Here is a 22,760-nt window from a genome sequence, read left to right as displayed (position 1 = left end):
TCGGTAGGCATCTGGGGCCGTTGTTGTTGTTGAACAGTAAACTGTTGTAAACTATCCGTCAACGTAGCTATAGTGGCATGCAGTTGTGCCATTTGGGTAGCCTGGGCCTCTAATCGGGTTTGCAACTCCTCTATTTGGGCTTGGGGGCTCCCAGCGCCCCCAGGCTGTGCCATGGTGCCTCTGTACAGGCCCGTAGGCTACAGCGGCTATACCAGTTGCCGTAGGCTGGTAAGCACTATCCTATTACTACCTTCGCTGTAGTTATAGGGCCTATGCCACTATATAGGTCTAGGACTTCAACGGTATAAAATACCGGGTTATATTCTATACTGTAACCACAGTAAGTTTTTACACGCTACTAGCCTTGAAATAGCGTAACCACTATTCGCTCTTATAGTGGTAGTCTAGTTACCTAGACCAACAACCTTACAGTGGGTTGTTAGGGCCTTAAGTTCTACTCAGTGCGGCTCTTAGAGGTCCTTGTTTTACGTAGTTTAACTACAACTACTGGCTACAGCAGTAGTTAGTACCTTGAGGTACTACGTTTTACCTACCTACTAGAATCGGTAGAACCAATACAGTTGATCAGGCTGTTGGGAAGGCCTATAAATATAGTACCTTCAGTGGGTATAATAACCCCTAGCTTTCGAAGTTAAGCTAGATTTTTCTATCTCTTTGAGAAAACCAACGTTTCGGGCTTTGTTGGAAAAGTTAAAATATAGGCCCCCAGAAGCTCTATATTAACTGTCAGCTATCTAGTATAGTTGACGACCTTGCACTAGGAGGTCTATCTATAGGTCGAAGTTCCTATAGTGGTTTCTAGCTTGGAGAAACGAAGAATTCAGGGATTCCAAGCTACAAGCAGTAGAAACAGGCTAAGCTTATAGCGTTCAAAGGCTCTAATTTGCAGGGCAATTTATAAGCCTACAGCTGGAAATAGTACTTTTCCGGGCTCATAACCTAATTAGATTTAGGTGGGTGAGGCCCTGTAGTGCACACACTAACAGGGCTTACAATGCACTTTGGGGAAGCAATGCACAGTACTATTGCTTAGCTACCAGCAGTAATTACAGGGCCTAGGCCCTATAACAGTGGTTAATTTAGTAGGTAAACCACTATTGTTTTGGGAATGCCTCTATATTTGCTATCTTAACCACTGGAGTTGGATTTACTACTTCCTTCTCATATACCCACCGACCGGGGCACAGTGCCGAATTCGGCCCAGCGGTCTTAGTGGTAAAAAACTGAATCCCGCAAAACTCATTTGTATAGGTTTGACTAAAAATGGGCTCACCTGCTCGCAGCCGCACCCAGAAGTGCCCGGGCCCACTTGCACTACTACCTTAAAAACCGGTGCAGGGTAGGCCGGTTGGGGCCAAGCGGTGCAGGGTAGGCCGCTTGGGAGCCAACCACCGGTGCAGGGTAGGTCGCTTGGGATGCCAAGAGGTGCAGGGTAGGCCGGTTGGGAACAACCGGGTGCAGGGTAGCTCGCTTGGGAAACCCAGGTGCAGGGTAGGTGCAGGGTAGCTCGATTCGGGAGAAACTAACACTTAGTGAAAAGAAGAACCAACCTTCTTCAAACTAAGATAGCTAGCCACCCAGTAATCGTACCGCCACAACCAAGATACCAGTATATAGCTACAGGCCATACGAATTCAATTACAGTACTGTAGAGCCCCCCAGATGGCCACAGCACTAGTAATCTGAACTCTAGGGTTCAACAATATTATCTCCTTTAAATAGACCGGAGAGACTATACTTAGTTAGCTTAGGGAAGTATATATATATAATAGTATTAACTTTAATATTACTTATCTTATAGGTAGACTTAGAGGTAAGAGGTACTTAGGTTAGAGATTAGGATACTAATTCTTCTAGAGGTATATAGATTAGAGTATCTATATCTAACTATCTAGAGGGTAAGTATAGTACTAATCTTAATTCTAGAGTTTAACTAAGTTAGAATATAAACTATATAGTAGTTAGTACTATAAGGCCGGGTAATAGTTCTTTAGATAAAGACTAGTTACTAGGTACTAGGGTTATTAAATTGTTGAACAATTTCTTATAGTATAATAGGTTTTATCTATTAGAGCTAGAATAGTCTTCTATAAACTAGAGGTTTAAATAAAAACAATATTATTATTATAATTTCTAAGATTTAAACTAAAACTAATAATTTCTTCTATATATTAAGCTATTTATATTAATATATATAGGAATTATACCTTTAAGCCCGTTATCCCTCTAGATAGACTACTAGCTAAGTTCCTAAATAGCTTCTCTTCTAATATTATATATTATTATCGACTATATTAGGATTAGATCTATATTTCTCCTCAATATTTATACTAAGTAGCTATATTAGATCCTATATCTAACTATAAATATAATAGTAAGTATTAACAAACCTAATAAAGCTTTAAAAAGATTATAAAAGACTTTACTAGCTATTAGATATAAGCTAACCGAGATATAATCGTTACTAAATCTAATATAGTATATTAAAATAATAGTTCTTAATATTATTATTATTATATACTAACTAATACTACTCTTTTATACTAATACTATATTCTTACTCTATTTAGAGAGCTAGCTATTATACTATTATCGTTTTTTTCTATAGTTTACTATCGTTATCGTTATTATTATAATAATCCACTTTATTTCTTATAAATATATCTTAATATAAGCCTAGTTTAAATCTAGAACTATACTCCTCCCCAATTAAACCTCTATTTAAACAAGTAATAATTATCCTATCTATAGAACTACTAGACTAGTTACTAAAACACCAACCCTCAGATCCGTTAATCTATTAGAATCTAGGAGAATATACTATAAACTCCAGTAACATCAATTGGTCCTACAAATAAGCTGCTCCCTCTATCTAGAGAGGAATATATACAGTCATTCACTATCTTGTTCTATAGTTACAGCACAAACTTATAGTCGGAAAACTAGTGATTGTATTATCTGTCCTCCTACTTAAAATGAAGCGCCCCCCGGCCTCCTAATATACAACAAAAAGCCAGAATAGAAACGGAAAAATAAAGACCCCCTTCCTCTGGACGGACGTGTCCCAACCTATCTATGATAGGGGTGTGCCCCAGATTACTATAATATAATATATTAAGAATCCGATTATATAGATCTAACTTTAAGCTCTAAAGTAGTTATTAATAAGATATATTCTAGTTAGATAATCTCGAAAATTAGATAAAATTTAAAAGTTAAGAATAAACGATTTTTTCTATTCTCTAACTTTAAGATACTAGTTATAATAATAATAGTAGTAAATCTATATAAGGTAACCGGTTATAATAGTAATAACGATAATAGTTTAACTATTATATCTATATCTGTATCTAGGCTTATATTTATATTAAGGACTATATTTATAGATAAAGCTTTTAAATAGATATGTATTAGGAATAGAATAGGCTAGGTTAAAGAGAATCTTATAAATATAATAAGAAAGCTATTACCTACTAAGATAGGGGATAAATATACCTAGGTAGTTAATAGCTATCTAACTTACTTAAATAAAGTAAATAAAGATTTTAGTAGTTTTAGAGAAGAGGAAGGGGGGGTGGTATAGTAGTAGGTATAAAGTTTATAGAGAAAGTTCTATTAGAATTAATAGAAATTAAGGTATAATTTAGTAACCTTTAATAATGTAATAAGCTCCGGTATATTTCTTACTTATATACTATTAAAGTTAAGTATAGCAGGTTGTAAATATAGGTAGAAGATTTACCTTAAAGTGGATAAGCTATGTCACGGATTGAGACCAACTAAGGGCGCGGGCCGCCCCATGACCCATCCTTAAGGAACCAATGAGAGTAGGGCTCCCCGTGGCTCCGTGGGAGCCACAGAGAGCCAGGACGGGACGGACTAAAGGGGCCAATAGGAATGTGCTCCCTAGGGCCCACAAGGAGCCCGGCTCTGTGAGGCTCTGTGAGAGCCTCAGAGAGCCACTTACACTTAGATAGTATATAGTCACTCATTCTGGAGAGCTCTGGGAGTTCTCCAGTTAGCAATCACAACTACAGTTCGCTACAAGCTCGAGAGCCTACTGTTGAGACAAGTCGTTGTTGTGCACCCTTTGGCTGCACCGAACCTACGCACCCTTGAGAGAATACCTTCGACCGATACTGAACCCTAACAGGACGGGTCCAGAGACAGGTTCGTCACACGTTGCTAACTCCCTTTGATCTGTTACAGTTCAGGCTCGAAGGTAAAACGACATGGCAACTCAACCGACGCCGGGCCAGATCACGGCCGCACTTCAGAGAGTCACCGAACGACTCGATGAAACTGAAGAAGAGCTTGCGAAGACCAAGGCCAGCAACGCGGCATTGGCAGCCCGACTTGCGGCGACCGAGGTCCACACCAAGGACCCGGCCAAGACAAAGGTCAAATTGGAGCAACCCGAGAAGTACGGGGGCGACCAGGAAGCCTTGCCAGGTTGGATCACGGAGATGCGGAACTATCTCGACCACAACTCGCACCAGTTCGCCACTGAGGAATCCAAGACCAGATACGCCGCCACCCGACTCAAGGACAAGGCCCTCAAGTGGTTCACGGGAACACTGAGTGATTTCCTCGGCGGAGCAATCCACAAACCCTTCACCAAAAAGGTCTTCGAGAACTACTCCGAGTTCGAGAGTGAGATTCAGAAGGTGTTCGGCGACAAGGACGAGAAGTTGCACGCCCAGGAACGGCTAGGACGGCTGAAGCAGACTAGGTCAGCCACCGCCTACGCCACGATTTTCCGACAAGACTCCATGAAGGCAGAGATAGACGACGAGGGGCTGATGCACCTGTTCTACGGAGGACTGAAGGAGGAGGTCAAGGACGAGCTCTACAAGGAGAGCCGACCTGACACGCTCGACGAGTACATCGCCATGGCTGTCAAGATTGACGACCGACAGTTCGCCCGCAAACAACAGAAGAAGGGCAGCGAGACTCAGCGATCCGCAGGCTACCACAAACCCAACGACAAAAAGAAACGCCAGCACCAGAGCACGGCGTACGGCACTCACTCGGGACCCATGGACGTCAGCGCTGCCCAGGCACAATGGGCAGGAAAGAGAGATGGTGCCAAGGACAAATCAGGCATCACCTGTTACAACTGCGGGAAGAAGGGTCACTTCAAACGTGACTGCCGCAGCAAGAAAGAGTGGAGACCGGTTCCAGGGAAGGAAGCCGCCACCATCGACCAAGACACGGTCGGAAGAAGAACCCGATTTCTGGAGGTCGCAGCCGCCAGCTACACGCAGGACGACCTCGAAATCGACATTGACCGAGTCATCGAGCAGGACGATGAACTCACCGACTCGGATCAAGAAGACTTGATGAGCAGCAACCACCAGGAGGGAAATGACACCGCCCATCACGCTTTCATCGAAACGGATGACGAGGGAGAACTGGCTCCCCCGCGGTACATCCGACAAGTCGCTGAGGACTGGGGCATCACCCTGGTTCAGCAAGAGGACGGGCAATGGCGAACCCACGAGGGTGAAGGAGGAGTCAGCCCGAACCTCATCTTCCTACAACAGAGGGTCCTAAGCCAACGGCAAAGGATCGAGGAGTTGTCAAGAGAGAAAGAAGGGCTCGAACGACTACTCCAGGAAAGGAACGACCAGTATGGACAACTTTGCGCGGAGCTCGAATTTGCGAAGGAACGAGTCCAAGAGATCACCGAGGCCAACAACAGGGCCGGGGATCACGTCGAAAAGACATTAAGAGAGGCACAGGCCTTGCAGGACGACATCCGCCAGGTACTTCCGCATCACACACCGTGGGATGGACCCACCGAAGAGGCGGAGGAATACGAAAACGGAGTGCGATATCCCGAGCAACTTTTCGACTACGCACAGGAGCAGAATGCGGCGAAAGGAAGGAAACAACAGAACTGGGAAGAATACTGGACTCGACATCAGCACATCGTGCGCACCGGGCGACAAACCTCCGACCTTGAATGGTGGGGTTTCCGGGGCGAGAACAACACGGAGGGATTCCAGTTGTTGCCAGAAGACCACGAGCGGGTGAACCCACGAAAAGAAAGTCACATCTACCTGCCCTGGTTCCAGTGCATCGCGCACGAATGTCGGTACCACTTCCAGGACAAATTTCGCAACAGTTTCTGGCCCACGAGGGAAGAAAAAGGAATGCAACCCCTACCCATCAGATGGGTATACGACAGCGGCGACGCTCCCGCAGGCATGTTGTGGGACACCCAACGCACTCACGAGGGCAGGCTGAGGGTTAAACCCAAGGCAGCCTGGCCCCGACGCTGTATGGCGGGCGTAGGAGTCAACGAATGCCGAAGCGCAGACTGCCTACCACACGCCGACGAGAAAATCTGGGGATACATGGAACAGCAATCCCAGAGGAAGCCACACCAGAGGACGAGAGCGTCCCGAAGGAACGAGAGGCGCCCAGTTGAGGCATGGGCGGCCCAATGGCTCCAAGAACACCAGACGATTGACGCCGCAAGCCAAGGTGCGGACAGGGACGCCTTGAAACACCACGAGAGCTTGGGAAACGGCTCAGGGCCCTCCGAGGGGCCCGGAAATCTTTAACTCCACAACAACGAAGACAGGCTGCGCAGTACAGGAAGAACTGGCGCAAGCAGAAGCCTTACAACGACCTCCCAGCAGACGAACACGAAGTAGCTGCTGTACGAAGCACCAAGCCAGACAACAGGCTCTGGATCACAGCGCGATGGGGGAAGATCGAAGCCCTCGCGTTAGTGGATGGAGGAGCGCAGATGGATCTCATCTCGCCCACATTTGTGAATCAACTCAGAATCCCATGGAGGATCAAGAAGCAACCACACGTCGTCAAGGGACCATTCGACACACAATGGGTACGACGAGAGACAGAACCACTCGACATTGAGGTGGAAGGGAAAACCACCCAAGTGGTGTTCGACATCGTGAACATGGGGCCGAAGAAAGACATGATTCTCGGACGCCCATGGCATGAGGATTACGACCCAGACATCAGTTGGAAGGGAGATGGCCATCTGCGACCGCGGGAACAACGGGAGCATCCGACCAACTTGATGGGAGAACGCGCAGAACAGGAGCCACGGGAGAGCAGCGGGTCAGAACGAACCCCCTCTACGGGCCCACCGCAGGAAGCAGCCAGTGCAGAACCACGCACTCTGGAGTCCGGAAGAAGCGGCACACGACGAAAGAAGCAGGCACGGGAGGAACGAACCATCGCCGTCGTCTCAGTCGACGAGCACGGAATGCTCAAACACGAACAATGGGTCAATCAGCTCGAAGCGGCAAGCATCGAGCTGGCAGCAGAAGAAGTCAGGGAACTCGAAGCAGCGAGCATCGAGCCTGGGAACAGCAAGTTCGCGTACTACGAGGGTACGGCGAAGAGCGCAAAGACGGGGCAGATCCCAGACGACTACAAGGGGCACCCGGCGTTCACGGCAAAACATCTTGCAGGGCTACCAGACCACGGACCTTGGGATCACGAAATCAAACTCAAGGAAGGAGCCCAGTTGAAGTTTTTCAAGGTGTATCACACCAACGAGAAGCAAGATGCAGAGTTGAGGAGCTATCTCGAAAAGAACCTCGAGATAGGACACATCAGACCATCGACATCTCCAGCGGGCTACCCAGTCCTCTTCGTTCCAAAGAAGGATGGGAAACTCAGGATGTGTGTGGACTACCGACAGTTGAACGACGAGACGGTGAAGAACCGCTACCCACTGCCACTGATCTCAAGGCTTCGAGACCAGCTGTCAGGGGCACAATACTTCACGCGTCTCGACCTTCCAACAGCGTACGCCCACATCCGCATCAAGGAAGGAGACGAATGGAAGACGGCTTTTCGGACACCCTACGGACACTACGAGTACCTCGTCATGCCGTTTGGGTTGACCAACGCACCAGCGACGTTTCAAGCCGCTATCGATCACGCAATTCGACATTGCCTCGATAAATTTGCAGTCTGTTACTTGGATGACATTCTCATCTACTCCAAGACACTCGAAGAACACAAGAAACACGTGCGGCAGGTGCTGGACGCACTGCACGAGCACAAATTGTCAGTCAACAAGGACAAGAGCGAGTTTCATGTCAAGAAGACAGTGTTTCTGGGTTACGAAATCTCCCCAGGATGGGTCAAAATCGAACCCGAGAAACTGGAAGCTGTCAAGACGTGGCCGACACCGACGAACGCCACAGAGGTCAGAGGATTTATCGGATTCGCCAACTTCGTCAGAATGTTCATCAAGAATTTTGGCGACTTCGCGAGACCTCTGCACGAACTTACCAAGAAGGATGCCACATTCCAGTGGAAGCGGGAGCACGAGCAGGCTTTCCAGCGGATCCGCGATGCGATCATCGCCGACCCGGTGCTCATGCTGCCCGATCCAAGTACGCCTTTCGAAGTCGAGGCTGATGCTTCGGACTTCGCGATCGGAGGACAACTTGGACAGAGGGACAAGGACGGCAAGCTTCATCCAGTTGCGTTCTTCTCCAAGAAACTCGAAGGACCAAGGCTCAATTACCCGATCCACGACAAGGAGCTTCTCGCAATCATTGAAGCATTCCAGGAATGGAGACCATACCTCAGCGGCACGACACACGAAGTTCAGGTGTACACGGACCACAAGAACTTACGATACTTCACCACCACGAAGGTGCTGAACGGACGACAAACTCGGTGGGCAGAATTTCTGTCCGAGTTCAACTTCACGATCCACTACAAGAAAGGCTCAGAAAACGCACGAGCGGATGCCTTGAGTAGGAGAGCGGATCACCACGACAACGCGTCTGAAGCCTCACCACCATTGCTACATCAACAGACAGACGGATCGCTACGGCACGCTTCCCAACCGACTGAAGACTACGAGATCGCAGCACTTCAGCAACAGTCGGAAGATCCCGAAGCCAGGCCTCTGCAACCGTTTGTAGAATGCTGTGCGGCCTTCAGAGAACAGAGACTGGAACGAGACTTCCAGGGAATCATCGCGGACGACAAGCGCGATGCATGGCAGGAAGAGCCAGAATCCAAGATCGCAGGGTTGCGACTTGAAGGGACGAGACTCTGGTACCACGACAAGGCCTACGTCAGGCTTGGTGACCAAAAGGAGCTCATTCGAAAGATCCACGAGTCAAGACTCGGAGGACACATGGGAATTGGCAAGACAATTGCGAAAGTCAAGCAGAACTACGACTTCCCAGGAATCAAGCAGACGGCAGAAGGGGTCCTGGCGGAATGCGACCTCTGCAAACGAAGCAAACCAGGACGACACAAGCCGTACGGGCTATTGCAGCCACTGCCAGTCGCAGAACGACCATGGAGTTCGGCGACGATGGACTTCATCACCAAACTGCCAGTCTCCAAGGACTCGGTAACGGGAGTGGAATACGACAGCATCCTCACAATGGTGGACAGACTCACCAAGTGGAGTTACTTCCTCCCTTACAAGGAGACATGGTCAGCAGAACAACTCGCAGACGTGATCTACCGCAACATCACCTCGGTCCACGGCTGGCCGGAGGAATGGATCACGGACAGAGACACCAAGTTCGCATCAAAGTTTTGGCAGGCTCTGATGACGAAGCTGGGTACGAAGAGTAAGCTTTCGACTGCTTACCACCCACAGACAGACGGACAGACGGAACGACTCAACCAGATCGTTGAACAATACCTACGGTTGTACGTCAACTTCCAGCAGGACGATTGGGTCGAGCTGTTGCCAACGGCACAACTCGCCTACAACACCACCGTCACGGAGACCACCAAGGTCACACCATTCTTCGCGAATTTCGGCTACGAAGCAGATTTGCGACAAGGGCCCGAAGTTTCGGTGCCCAGAGCGGCAGTCAAAGCCGACAAAATGAGCTCGCTGCACGCGATGCTCAAGGAAGAACTCGAATTCGTACGAACACGGATGAAGAAGTTCTACGACAGAAACAGGCTCGAGGGACCTCGCCTAGAGGAGGGGGGCAAAGTCTACCTCATTTCTCGAAATCTTCGCACGAAGCGACCAAGCAGGAAGCTCGACTTCCGCAAAGTCGGACCGTTCAAGATCGACAAAAAGATTTCGGAGAACAATTACGCTCTCGCGTTACCCTCGACAATGCGACTACGGACCAACGTTTTCCACATTTCGCTTCTGGAACCAGCACCTAAGGACGCACGACTCGACAAGGACGCCGAGGCAGAAGACGAAGAGGAGGAATGGGACGTTGAAGAAGTCCTAGATTCACGCATCACGGAAGGACAGTTGGAGTATTTGGTCAAGTGGCTGGACTTTGGTCCAGAGGACAATTCATGGCAACCAGCTACCAACCTCAACTGCCCCGAGAAACTCCAGGAGTTCCACCAGAGGAATCCGGACCGACCAAAGGAAGCCCCACAGACAAGTCGACCCCGGCGAGGAAGGGGTCGTCCGAAGAAAAACTAAGCACTGTCAGCAAAGAAGCAAGGAGGGGAGTAAAGAAAACGAACTTGTGGATCCAAGAGGGATCGGACGGAAGAGGATCAGCATTCGAGGAGTTGACAGGCGGAGCGTCGGCAGCGGACGAGGGGGCCGGAACGGAGGATGCCTCTTCCCTTTCCAGCTCCGAAATGTCCCGCAGCTCGCGGGACATCGCCTGCTTCACCCGCTCCTCGAGGGAACGAGACTGACTCTCAAGACGAAGCAATTTGGCCAGGGTCTCTTGTTTCTCCCGGTCCAGTTGTTCTTTCTCCGAAATAAAAGACCGGACTACGACGGTCAGCACCACGCGGCCGTAAAAGGGCAGGAGGAACGCACACGTCGCAGGATCGATACCCCAAACGTCGCACGACGAGCAGTTCGCCCGATTGCAAGGACCACAGCGTTTGGAGGAACCAGTCGCCGTGCAGTCAAGGCCTTTCTCAAGGCAACGAGAACACTTAGGCATAGGGATTCCGAGTACGGAGGAGTTGGTAGCAAGGCGGTGTCGACGCTGAGTACTGGTCGCGGTATCGCTTTTCCTTTTGTACACGCGCTTAGACATGACGACGAGTAACGAGCGAAGGGAGACGACTTACGGGAAGAGAGGATGTTGGCACTATTTCATGCAAGGCGGCTAAAAGCAAGGTCGTCGGGGCGCCGACCCAAGGAGGAGGGGCATCGTGTCACGGATTGAGACCAACTAAGGGCGCGGGCCGCCCCATGACCCATCCTTAAGGAACCAATGAGAGTAGGGCTCCCCGTGGCTCCGTGGGAGCCACAGAGAGCCAGGACGGGACGGACTAAAGGGGCCAATAGGAATGTGCTCCCTAGGGCCCACAAGGAGCCCGGCTCTGTGAGGCTCTGTGAGAGCCTCAGAGAGCCACTTACACTTAGATAGTATATAGTCACTCATTCTGGAGAGCTCTGGGAGTTCTCCAGTTAGCAATCACAACTACAGTTCGCTACAAGCTCGAGAGCCTACTGTTGAGACAAGTCGTTGTTGTGCACCCTTTGGCTGCACCGAACCTACGCACCCTTGAGAGAATACCTTCGACCGATACTGAACCCTAACAGGACGGGTCCAGAGACAGGTTCGTCACAAGCTAAGGCTGATATTAGTGTAAGATTTAGATAGCTAAATGCTATATCTCAGCTACTAGATCTATTAATATATAACTTATTAAGTTAAGGGCTTTTAGCTTTTAGGTTAAGTATATACTAAAGGTTTCATAGCGAGATATTTATAGTATAAGTTAGTAGTAACACCGTTTTCAGTTGTTAATAAAGGAGAATAGTCTATTATTAGAGTAGGTTATAACATTTTCAACTAAATAAACCTCTAAGATGTTCCTCTAGGCAAAGGTCCGCAGTGTAGAATGAACAATATAGTAGAAAATAGGTATATCGAAATGTAAAGTACTATCCGATAAGTGGTTGAAGATAAGAGGTTACCTAGCTTAGATAGGTAGTTTCTAGGCTAAAGTAATATAGTATGAAAGGAACTAAGTGAATATAATGGAAACTTCTACTACCGAGCATACTTCGAGCTACAGTTGTTCCATTTGTCCAGTTAGATAAGAGTAATAGGAATGTAAAACCCCGTTCAGTCATTACCGCTTCGAAATGCCAGGCAGCGCCCTATCAGGGTTTCTTCCAACCCTGCCACTAACCCCGACATACCCACCGCCGTATGTATACTCGAGACCAGGCTTGCCTTTCTCGAGTGTAGCAAGTTCGCGCATCAATGCTGCGGCCGCTACAATCTTGAAGCTCTCGATGTCCTGAGGAGAACTGCGGTGCCCGGGAAGCATCTGCCTGTGTTTCTTTTGGCAGCCAACGTTCAGGCAAGCGAGGCACAATTCGAGTGCGTCCAACTCGCTAGTGTAGCCGCTCATAGAAGTCGGGTTGCGCATTTCTCGCGTGATCCACGCTGCGATCCGCTCAAATCCATCCTTCAGCTTGACGGAACGGTCTCGTTGGCGGTGTGTCTGGATGCCATTTTTATTCAGAATAAAGCCAACAAAGACTTCCAGCTCCCTTAGAGGCTGGTGCGGCTGATCTGCGCAGTCAATCATGAGTCCGTGAACGGCATCTTGGTATCTATACAGGCGTTAATAGCGGGCTGTCACATAGAACAGAGGTTGTGACTTACGCGTGAAGAATTCCGTGTGCCTCGTCTGACCTATGTCTCCATTCCACAGGACCGATACCACCCACTCGTACCCTAAGGGCCGCGAGTAACTCGTCCCAGAAGGACGATCTTCCGGATTCGACGGTCATCCTGATATCCTCGGTCCAGATCTTTCGTTCATCGACAGCGCGGTAAAGTTGTCCCAATATTTTGTCAGACCCGTAATACCGATGGCGTGGGCCTGCATCGTCGTCATCCTCATCCTCGTTGGCCTGTGGCGCAACGTAGTCTTCCATAGCAATGGCTGACTTGTCATAAATTGTGATCAGGGGCCCCGGAGCAAGGAAGTCTGGTCTCCACTTTGGGCTCCGGGGAAGTTGGGACAGCTCGACAGCACGCCCGGACTTGGAGAAGTCGACGGCTGAAGAGTGCAGTTCGGCGAGTTTGATACAATCTTGGTCTAGCGTTCCATCCTCCCTTTGGTCTGCAAGAATCATGTGCCGGGTGGCGATGACCCCGAGGTGGTCAGTTCTCATGAAGTCGACAAAGAAAGCAGCCATGTCCGCCGATGTTACTGGTCTGGTCAGTTCGAGGGGCTCGACTCGCGGGTAAGAAGCGGGCGGAAAGGTTGTCACAACGTCGACCACGGCGGGATCCCAGATGATATGGAAGACATCACCATCCAAGTCGCCTCCACTGAGCTGATTGGAAGGACTCCTCTCGCCCCACATGCTGAAGACAAGGCAATTACGAAGCTGGACTAAAGGATGGTCATCTGGCGGGATCGTGTTGACGAATGTTTGGACATCTCCGGGGTGCAACGCCGGTGACCGCGTCACAAGCACAAGTCCGGGGCCGGGGGGCTGAGAATGGCGGTCATCCTCGGGGTCGAAGGTCACGTACACTTCCCCCTCCTTTAGGAGCCCTGTCTCATCCATGATGCCGAAAAGAGTCATGCCGTTCCGAACGGGGATACGAGCTTTGTGCTTGAGAAGGCGGAGTTCCCGAAGTAAAATGGCTTCGACGGCACCGCGAAGGAAGTTGTCTCTCCTGTAGTCGAGACCCATAGCCTCTGTTTGACGGAGGAATTTGTGTAGCTGGATGCTTTCGCCAATCCTCTGCGACCTGAGAAAGCTAGCCGTGTTGTACACGGTGGAAGAAATCCCACGCAGTCTTTGTAATTCATTGTTTTGTAGGTCAAGAAACCACTTGTTAGGCGCCCCCATGTCTTCGAGGATCTTGATAAGCTGGCGGTTCAAAACCATAGGCATCGGATTGGAAGCCATATCACAGATCTCGAGCTGCTTGTCGTTACTGTCAAACTTTTCCATGGAAGGACGAATGCATATGATGTTCCCGTCCAGGCGCGGGTCCACAGCCAACATTCCCTTTGCTCCACCCCATCGGATTTGGAAACAAGTTGGGAAGCCTTTGGATTTGGGTATGATGTCGTGAACCAGCTGAGCAACACCCTGTGAGAGCGTACCGACACCATCACTGAAAACTTCCTTGGTCCGCTTGACCTCTGAGATCCTCTCGACGTCTGGGATCCTCTCGACCTTGACCAAGTGCTCGTCGAGATCAACAGCCCAGGGGGTCTCGGAGAAGGCTTGGCCGATCCGAGCGGCGCGACGGGCCGGAGACTTGATTTTGTTGAAATCTCCGAGGCCCGTAACGATGAGGTCAGGGATTTGCACTTGCCCTTGGTGAACGAAGGACGCAGACAGCCATGCTGAGTGAGCACGAAGTGACGAGTGGGAAAAGCCCAAGAGCTTATAGACCCTACCAGCCACCTGGATACCATTGGATAAGACGGACTTGAACCGGTCGTAGATGGAATCGAGGGATACCTTGGCGTTGAAGAAGAGATCTTGGCCGTTCTCGTCGCAAAACTGCGTTCTGATGAAGTACGAGTGGTCTGGGTATTTTCGAAGGACACGGTTCATGGGCTCGGGCTCTGGGCCGTGCAGCGTGATGCGCGTGGGGGTCACGACGGCTCTGAATATGAGAGCCCTGTTTTGCATCTCCTCGCCGGCAGCCATTCTCAATCGCAGTGCAGAGCTCTCGCGAATGAGAATCTCGGCCTTTTCCAAATACTCCATGATGCCGTCAACTTCAAACATGGCTGATTCCCCATGAACCATGGGGTAGTCGATCCAGTCGAATAGCTTTTTGAAGGCGTCGACCGAGACTGGCGGCTTGGTATCCCCGACCCCCCTGGCTTCTCTGAAGCGCTGTGCTAGCCTTTGGGCTAGGGCAGAGATGGTAGTGGGGTGAAGATAGCCGTTTGCCATCAATGCTTGAAGAAGGAACAGAAGCCCAAAAGGCAACGAGCCGGTGCTAGTGTACTGAGCGAGCAGTCCTCGGAGGTTCGCCGCCGCGTCGCTGAACCGCACGGCAATTGCGTGCTTGAAGGAAAACTCGTCGCGGGTTACATGAAACAGCTGTTGGCGCGTGAGCCTGAACATCTCACTTTGGAAGTCGCTGTTGGTGTGTCTGGTGATGGCGTTGGGCACCTGGAAACGATAGACCAGGCAGAAAGGAGAGATGGGGAGATGATCCTTGTCGATGGCCTGGAGCCTTTGGCTCTGGTCGGCCTTCTTCTGAGAGCCCCCTGGGCTAAAGCTGAATAACGAGATTGCGGCGGCCAGATCGTCTTCTGGGCTTTGCGAAATCAGGATAGTGGGTGCCCAAGAGAGCGTCACAGCGACGCTACCATTGTGCCACCAGACGAGGTCGATGATGCTTTGGAACGGGATGCGAAGCTGGACTTTCCGCCTTGTCATGGTGATGGTGAGGGTCCGTTTGGCAAACTTGACGAGGCAACGCTCAGCGGCCGTCCATTCGGCGGTGAATGTCAACTTCCCATCGTTCAGCGTGTGGTAGCCACAGTTTAGCTCGGTGGCTTCGAGTGTTTTGGTTGGCGGTTCTGCAGTCGCTTCGCTGTGGCTGCGAAGGCTAGCCTCATGCTTGATGGTTTTCAGAGTGTATTCATGAGGCTTCCTATCACTGAGCCTGCAGAACACTCTCTTACCCATAAGCGAGAGACGTGATCGGGAGGGCGGGTGTCGGCTGTGGCGCTGGCGAGAGGAATGCACACGGGGTTGGGGTATCAGTTCCTCTCCATGACGCTGGAGAAATGCCTTGCCATCGGCTTCGCGGAGAAATGTGATGTTCCCCGTCGGCTTGTTCCTCTGCTTTTCGACTAGGTAGTCCGTGATATTGAGAGGGACCATGAATTGCTTGAGCTGTTCTTGGAGAGCACTACTCGCTAGATGAAGCGGTAGCTCTCGTAGGAACACCTCCATCGTGGTTGTCGATTGTTTAAGAACGACGTCGACGGTGGATGTTGCGTCGCGGGGACTTACGCCTGGTGATACAGAACGCACTGGTTGGCTTCGAGTGGATACCGGCGGTGACCCGGCGCGATGGAGTGTAGGTATGCGTACTCAGGATGGTTCGGAGGGCCGAGACGACAAGGTGAAACCCAGCCTGAGAGGGAGCGCTGCGGGGAAGAAGCCGGGCAGGTAACAGGGAAATACGGTGGGGGCTGGTACTAGCTAAGGTGGTGAGTGGTTTTGAGTGATTTTTTGCTGGGTAGTCTGAAGATGCGACCTTACGATTGTTTCTGTCTAGGTATTGACGATTAACAACAGGATTTCCCTGAACGGGATGTGGTGCTGGAGCGGGTTGCTATGAAAAGCCTAAAGGTAGGTGGGAATGAGGGATTGAGGAGAGTGTGGTCGACCATGAAATGTAGGCAACCGACGCCTTCAAGTGCGCCTACCCGTCAATACGAGACGAGTAATGCCGCCATCGATGCACCTCACTCTTCGACACCTTTAATGGCTGTCCCTGTTGGCAGTTCTGCACTGAGGCCCACAATGGCTTCCATTACAATCCGAGGCAGAAAGCCATGTGAATTCGAGTCCAATCGATGCTCTACCCCACCTTGGCTCCAGAACCTAGGTACCTTAGAAGAGAGAAGGATAAATCGATAAAGGAAGGTACTTTGCTGATACCGGGACCATGATGCGAGAAGTAGGAGGTCCTGTTCCTTAACAACCACTGACGACATCCTTAAATATATACTTCGGACTTCCCTCTGCATACCGGGACTCACACTCCATTTCTTCTTTGCTTCTCCCAAGTCTCCCTCCATTGTAGGGTTGGGGTTAATTGGATAAACTCGAACCAACGAACCAACAGAACAACAGCGATCATAGCTGTGGACAGGCGGGTTCGATTTAATCACGTCAAAACTCCACCATTTATTGTTGCAAAACAACGGCCCCAGAGAACTCTTGGAATTAATATAAGTCTTCAATTTTGAGGACCTGATCCACTCAAAGAATGTCTGGTGTTTTTGTTGACTGTGGCCAGCAGCATGCACGTGGGTTGAAAGCGGGGATCCCGCCCGAAGGCGCCCTAACCCTGACTGAGCATGCACGCCGCCTGCCGCCTTGGGACTCGATGACTTTCACGGGAGACAGATCTTGGCCCCGCGACAGACGATAACACCCCGCAGACGAACCCTCCAGCCATCCAAGTTGATTGACCCCACCATTCAGAACTCATTGATCCCCGCAATCCCACCTCCCACCCACGGGAACCAGGCGTTCAGAGGACCAACCCTCGCTGTGCCCCGCCTGCAACTCCGTTTTATGGGAATGATGGGGTCCTCCGAGGCGGGGACGGAGCGCTTTGGATGAATTGGAATTGCCGACTTGGAGTGCGACTTGGGGTCAGGGCCCGGGTCAATTGGCTTTTGGGTGAGCCTGCCCCGCTTCCGTCATAAGGTAATCCCAAGTTGACAATTCCCAATTCCCAATTCCCAGAATTTGAGTTCCCACAGCTCCATTCCTCCCTCCCTCCCTCCCTCTCTCTCTCCTTTCTTAAACTAGGAACTCTCCTAACACCTTTTCTCACTTTCCCTTATCCCTCTCATCCCCATCACCAACGATGCCGCCCTTCCGTGCCGAGCATATGGGCTCGCTCCTGCGGCCCCAAGCCTTGCTAGACGTTCGCGAGGCCATCCGGGAAAAGGGTCTGAGCCCCGAGGCCGCCGGCCTGCCCTCTGTCGAGGAAGAGGCGGTTGGGCACGTTGTGAAGCTTCAGCAAGAGTTGGGACTCAAGGCAGTGACCAGTGGCGAATACAACCGCACCCGCTTTTGGGGCCTGATGTGGGACGAGTTCGAGGGCACCGTCCGTCTCCAGGATGCCGACGCTGCGTTGTTCCGATTATACCACCCTGACGTCGTTAGCCTCGTCGAAGCCGCACGGAAGGTGATGCCGGGAGACTCTGTCATCGCCGGTTCCAAGCTGCGGCACAACCCGGAGAAGTCTCAGTCCAACCTCCACGAGCTTCGCCTTGTGCAGAAGTTTGTGCCCCAGAGCGAGTGGGGCAGTATCAAGCTCACTATGATCACACCGGCCTGGTTCCACATGCGCTATAAGCAAGGGCGGGCATACTCCAAGGAGGCGTACGCAAATGACGCCGAATATTTCAAGGACGTTGCCAAGGTTTACCAGGCCGAGCTAGACCAGCTCTACAAGGCCGGGCTCCGGAACGTCCAGTTTGATGACCCCGGTCTCGCCTGTAAGTGTGAACTTTCCTTGTTAACTGTCGCCCCTCGCCGTCAAGATTCAACGGGCTCACTGGATCTCTAGATTTCTGCTCCGACAAGTTCCGCCAGGGATGGGCCGAGGACTCGGACAACATTGGGTCCGTCGATGATCTTCTCGAGGCCTACATCGACCTTTACAACGACTGCATCAGCAAATTGCCTGCCGACTTTCATACGGGTGTGCACCTCTGCCGCGGGAACTTCATTGGAGGGAGATTCTTCTCGGAAGGGGGCTACGATGTGATCGCCCAGAAGCTCTTCACAAAGCTCAAGGTCAACACTTTCTACCTCGAGTATGACACCGAGCGGGCCGGTGGATTTGAGCCGCTCAAGTACCTTCCCAAGGATAGGAATGTTGTAATCGGTGCCATTTCCACAAAGCTGCGCGAACTCGAAGACAAGGAGGAGGTGAAGGGGAGGATTTACCAAGCAGCAGACTTCGTAGCCGAGGGGAACAACGAGACGCGCGACGAGGCACTGAAGCGCATCTGCGTCAGCCCGCAATGCGGTTTCAGCACCCATGAAAGCGGCTACCCGCTGACCGAGGAGGACGAGAAGACCAAGCTGGCTCTCATCCGTCAAATCGCTGACGAGATTTGGGGCGAGCCGTGAGCTTGCCGAGGGACATAAGAGACGGTCGGAATGAGAGCCGGCAGAAGGAGAGTTGGCGGGCTCCAAGAGCGAATTGGCGTAGCTTCATGGGCTACATTTTCAACAAGACCGTGCAGGGCTATTTCTGAAGTTGGAAATGGTTTGGGGGCGGTGTTGGATATCAACTTCCAAATAAAACACGGCGGGTATCTGGGTGTCGGGCATGGGTTGGAATGTTATATTGTATGTACCAGGGCGCGGATACAGCTTGTAATGAGCTGGCCGGGCCACTGGACGGCGAGTTTCCGGGAAGCAGTTTTGTCATAACTACCTACCTAGTTATTTAGGTAGTCTCGTCTTATTTCGCAACACTTGTATGCATTAGTGGTGCACCGCGTGGCTCTTCGATGTTGGTTGGGCCCACCGACGGCGCAAAGATTCCGGGAAAACGCTTTACCTGGCAAGTACCGCAGCCGGAGCAAAAGCCGGTCCCCACTGCTTGTCTAGTGTCACTCGTCAGCGGTTCTCGCCCCGGCCCGAACACCTACCGGTTGTTTCGAGGCTCTACCTTTCTTTTCTTTCCATTTACCCTCAAAAGCTTGTGCCGTTTACAAGTCCAACCCGCCCCTTCCCCCCAAGCTGAGATAGAGCAACCGGAGTATCAAGCTACACCTTAGCACTCGACTCTGAACGGGATTATCAACCGCCGAGGTAGTACCGACTCGTTGCTCTCCAACCCCAACCTCTAGCTTGCAGTCATGGCAGATAACGGACCGGGAATGCTTTTCGTTACCATGCAACCCCGCCAGGGGTTATCGGTGGACCAGTTCCACGAGTGGTACAACAACGAGCATGGCCCAACACGCCTGCGTCTGCCGCACATTTTCACGAATGGCCTTCGGTACCAGGCCACCGACAGCCAGGAACCGGAATTCCTGGCTGTGTACGATGTGACGTCCATGGCGCATCTCGAGACGCCCACCTACACCGACTTGCGCGCGAACCGTTCCCCGCGCGAGGCGGCTACCATCGCCGGGGTCGACGTCAACCGCAGATTCTTTGACTTTGTGGCCACGCAGCAGAGCCCCTCATTTTCGCCCATCGAGAAGCTAACGGACGACGAAGCAGAGGGTCTCGTGCTCGTGTCGGTTGAGATCTCACTCCGGCCCGGTGTTGAGGGCGCTGAACACGCCGTAACCGAGTGGTACGAGCAAGAACATATCCCGATGCTCTCCAAGATCCCGGGTTGGCTACGCAGCCGCGTCTTCCGCACGCCGTCCGCCATTGAGGGCAACACCAGCGAAGTCAAGATTGTCACGTTGCACGAATACACCAAAGAAAATGGCCTCGGGGGCCCCGAGCACAAGGCAGCCATGAATACCCCCTGGCGCGAGGATGTTTTCACCAAGTACATTGCCCACAAGGGACGCCGCACATATGAGTTGTTTTACGTCTTCGGCCCAGCACCGAGGGAGCTCTGTGCCCTGGCAAGATTGCCCAAATCCGCCGCTTTCTCGACCGTGGATGGGCGGATATCTACAACATCCGGTGAGAAGGACGCGGCAGTCGAGGCTTTCGTCACGACGTCAGACGGTCTCAGCATCCCGTACCGGCTAGAGGGTAACTCTTCCCCGCGAGCACCAACGTTGGCCTTCTCCAACTCGTTGCTTACCTCAATGCGTATGTGGGACCCTCTGGTTGCCATCATCAAGGCAGCGCGCCCTGACCTTCGAATCCTTCGGTACGACACCCGTGGCCGGCACGATGTTCCCTCTCCGCCTGTGCCCGCCAACCTCGACATGCTCAGTGATGACCTTGCGACTCTTCTATCGGCTCTGCGCGTCTCTAAGCTTCACGCCCTAGTCGGTGTCTCGATGGGGGGTGCTACCACGCTCAAATTCGCGATCAAGTACCCGGCCCTTCTGAACAAGTTTGTCGCTTGTGACTTCAATGTTGCCTCCAGCGATGCCAATACAGCTGCCTGGAAGGATCGCATTGCTATCGCTGAAGGCCCCGATAGCGGCATCCGGAAGCTGGCTAGTCAGACTGTCGAGCGGTGGTTCCACCCCCATACCATGACGGAGAAGAAGGATGTTGCAAACTGGATGACGGACATGGTTGCTACCAATAGTGTTCAGGGTTTCAAATATTCTTGTCAGGCGCTGTGGGATTACAACATGCGCGATGAGATGAGCAGTATTAAAGTCCCCGGTCTGTTGGTTGTCGGCGACGGAGATGGAAAGGGGGCGTTAGTGAAAGCTATGGATGGGTTCAGGGGATCGCTAGGTCCCAATGGTGCCGACCTCGAGGTCGTGCCGCGGGCTGGTCATCTTCCCATGTCAGAATCGCCTGCTGAGTTTTGGGACACCATTTCTACGTTTCTTTAGGACCTGGCCTGGCATGAGACAGCTAGAAATACTGCAGCGATAGGCATTGTGTACCCCTCCTGGGTACGCTAGTGGTATCGGGCAACTTATTGTAGGACCAAGCCTTTTGTTTCATTAAATATCTCCCCGTAACCTTCTGTGTCAAGACCTGTTGCTTCCCCCCGTTCCGCCATGCGGGTTATCCGAAAGTTCACCATCGAATAAAGCCTGCTTGTCTTCGTCCTGTACCGGTGGAGCGACCGCTATCTCTCCACGCATGATCTCGACCACCGAGATCACAGGTAGGATGAGCATGAGCAGCGATAATAGCTGGCCAAAGCTCCACTGCTTTTCACCTTGGTCGCTGAGCTTCACGTCCGGGCTACCGAACGCTTGCGATAACAAGTAGGCCCGGATAGTCGCTCCTGGAGAGACACAATAGTTAGCACTGTGATCTTTTCCCGTGGAAGCTATCAAGTGGGTAGCTTTGGTACACACGACATACCAATCGCAATGGCTGACATTAAAATCAGGCCGACAACTTGGACTACTTTGTAGAACCTCTGCCTCCGGCTCTGCAAGTACCATGTCGCTAAACCAAATACGATGCAGTTTCCAGCGATGGTGACAATGGTCCCAACGTAGTCAATGCCCCCAACGTTGGAAGTAGTCGAGTCGAGTACCCATATACAACCGATGGGCAAGGTGTTCGGCAGCCCTTTGACCTTGCTTTGTAGCACGTAGATGCCATACACACATGAGAGGGCTAGGTTCACGAACATCAAGAGTTGTCGCATCCACCTCAGGACCCAGTCCCTCTTGAAGTCTTGGACTAGCGCCAGGAGGGCCGCATTATGCGTCGCCATCGAGAGCAACGCTAGCATCCAGATAAGGAAGAAGTGGTACGGCACCAACGAGTTCGACTTTGCCAACCCTATGCTTTGCAGGCCGATACCGACCATGATCTGCTGGTCGGAATACCCGCTGAGAAGTTTCCGCCGAATCACGGATTGGTTTCGGTTTATATTAGAGGATGACGAACGCCATATTAATTCCTGCAGGACTAAGCTGGCTGAGATGCCCAGCGCCAAACTTGCTGTAATGGCCGAGGCAAGCAGAACCTGGGTTCCGGTGGTCAGTATCCGACAGGGCCACGGCTACTGAGGGATCGGGGGTCACATACACCTGCTCCGGCAATGCCAGCATCGCTCGGCACGGTGTCTGGGATGATGGTGCAGTTCCCCGGACTGAACATTGTAGGGGCCCCGAAGCATATAAGATTGAAGAAGGTGAAGAGGAAAAGAACTGCGGTCCGCTGTCGAGATTGAGAATGGAGACGAAAACAATTTCACGGCAATCTTTGCGACTGCCGTTCCTTAAAGTGATGGCATGCAAAGTCTCTTGATTGTCGCGTTCTGAAACACAGGGGGCCAACCAAGAGACCAACCTGAGAAATGACTGGCCGACGGGAATGGGACCGCCACAACTAAACGCCCTGCTCGGCGGCAACCGCTAACGAATCGAAGAGCTATATTTGGACAGACAACGGGATTAATAACATGCATTGCTCTCACTTGATT

General features: G+C 51.4%; 4 protein-coding genes across 4 annotated transcripts; 2 read left to right on the top strand and 2 right to left on the bottom strand.

The window, feature by feature from the left end:
- Positions 1 to 11,815: 11,815 nt before the first annotated feature.
- B0H64DRAFT_394019 (RNA dependent RNA polymerase-domain-containing protein) lies at positions 11,816 to 16,239 on the bottom strand. Its single transcript, XM_062803679.1, has 4 exons — positions 16,217 to 16,239; positions 16,046 to 16,152; positions 12,618 to 15,966; positions 11,816 to 12,565 (listed from the first exon to the last, which is right to left on the bottom strand). Exons 3-4 carry the CDS (start codon positions 15,902 to 15,904, stop codon positions 12,076 to 12,078), a joined length of 3,777 nt encoding a protein of 1,258 aa, XP_062661631.1. The 5' UTR covers positions 15,905 to 15,966; positions 16,046 to 16,152; positions 16,217 to 16,239; the 3' UTR covers positions 11,816 to 12,075.
- Positions 16,240 to 17,336: 1,097 nt separating this feature from the next.
- On the top strand, positions 17,337 to 18,992 carry B0H64DRAFT_137848 (uncharacterized protein). Its single transcript, XM_062798239.1, has 2 exons — positions 17,337 to 18,195; positions 18,267 to 18,992. The coding sequence occupies exons 1-2, from the start codon at positions 17,559 to 17,561 to the stop codon at positions 18,833 to 18,835; spliced, it is 1,206 nt and encodes a 401-aa protein (XP_062661630.1). The 5' UTR covers positions 17,337 to 17,558; the 3' UTR covers positions 18,836 to 18,992.
- Positions 18,993 to 19,382: 390 nt separating this feature from the next.
- Positions 19,383 to 21,320, top strand: B0H64DRAFT_394014 (Alpha/Beta hydrolase protein). The gene has a single exon (XM_062803678.1). The coding sequence runs from the start codon at positions 19,573 to 19,575 to the stop codon at positions 21,199 to 21,201; it is 1,629 nt and encodes a 542-aa protein (XP_062661629.1). The 5' UTR covers positions 19,383 to 19,572; the 3' UTR covers positions 21,202 to 21,320.
- B0H64DRAFT_431908 (uncharacterized protein) lies at positions 21,252 to 22,754 on the bottom strand. Its single transcript, XM_062805990.1, has 3 exons — positions 22,364 to 22,754; positions 21,686 to 22,301; positions 21,252 to 21,605 (listed from the first exon to the last, which is right to left on the bottom strand). Exons 1-3 carry the CDS (start codon positions 22,433 to 22,435, stop codon positions 21,343 to 21,345), a joined length of 951 nt encoding a protein of 316 aa, XP_062661628.1. The 5' UTR covers positions 22,436 to 22,754; the 3' UTR covers positions 21,252 to 21,342.
- Between the last annotated feature and the right edge of the window lie 6 nt (positions 22,755 to 22,760).

The sequence above is a fragment of the Chaetomium fimeti genome (assembly GCF_033439085.1).
Source record: "Chaetomium fimeti strain CBS 168.71 chromosome Unknown B0H64scaffold_3, whole genome shotgun sequence".
In the NCBI taxonomy this organism is placed as follows: domain Eukaryota; kingdom Fungi; phylum Ascomycota; class Sordariomycetes; order Sordariales; family Chaetomiaceae; genus Chaetomium; species Chaetomium fimeti.
Note: the sequence above shows the minus strand (reverse complement) of the source record. Positions and strands in the feature narration are given on the sequence as shown.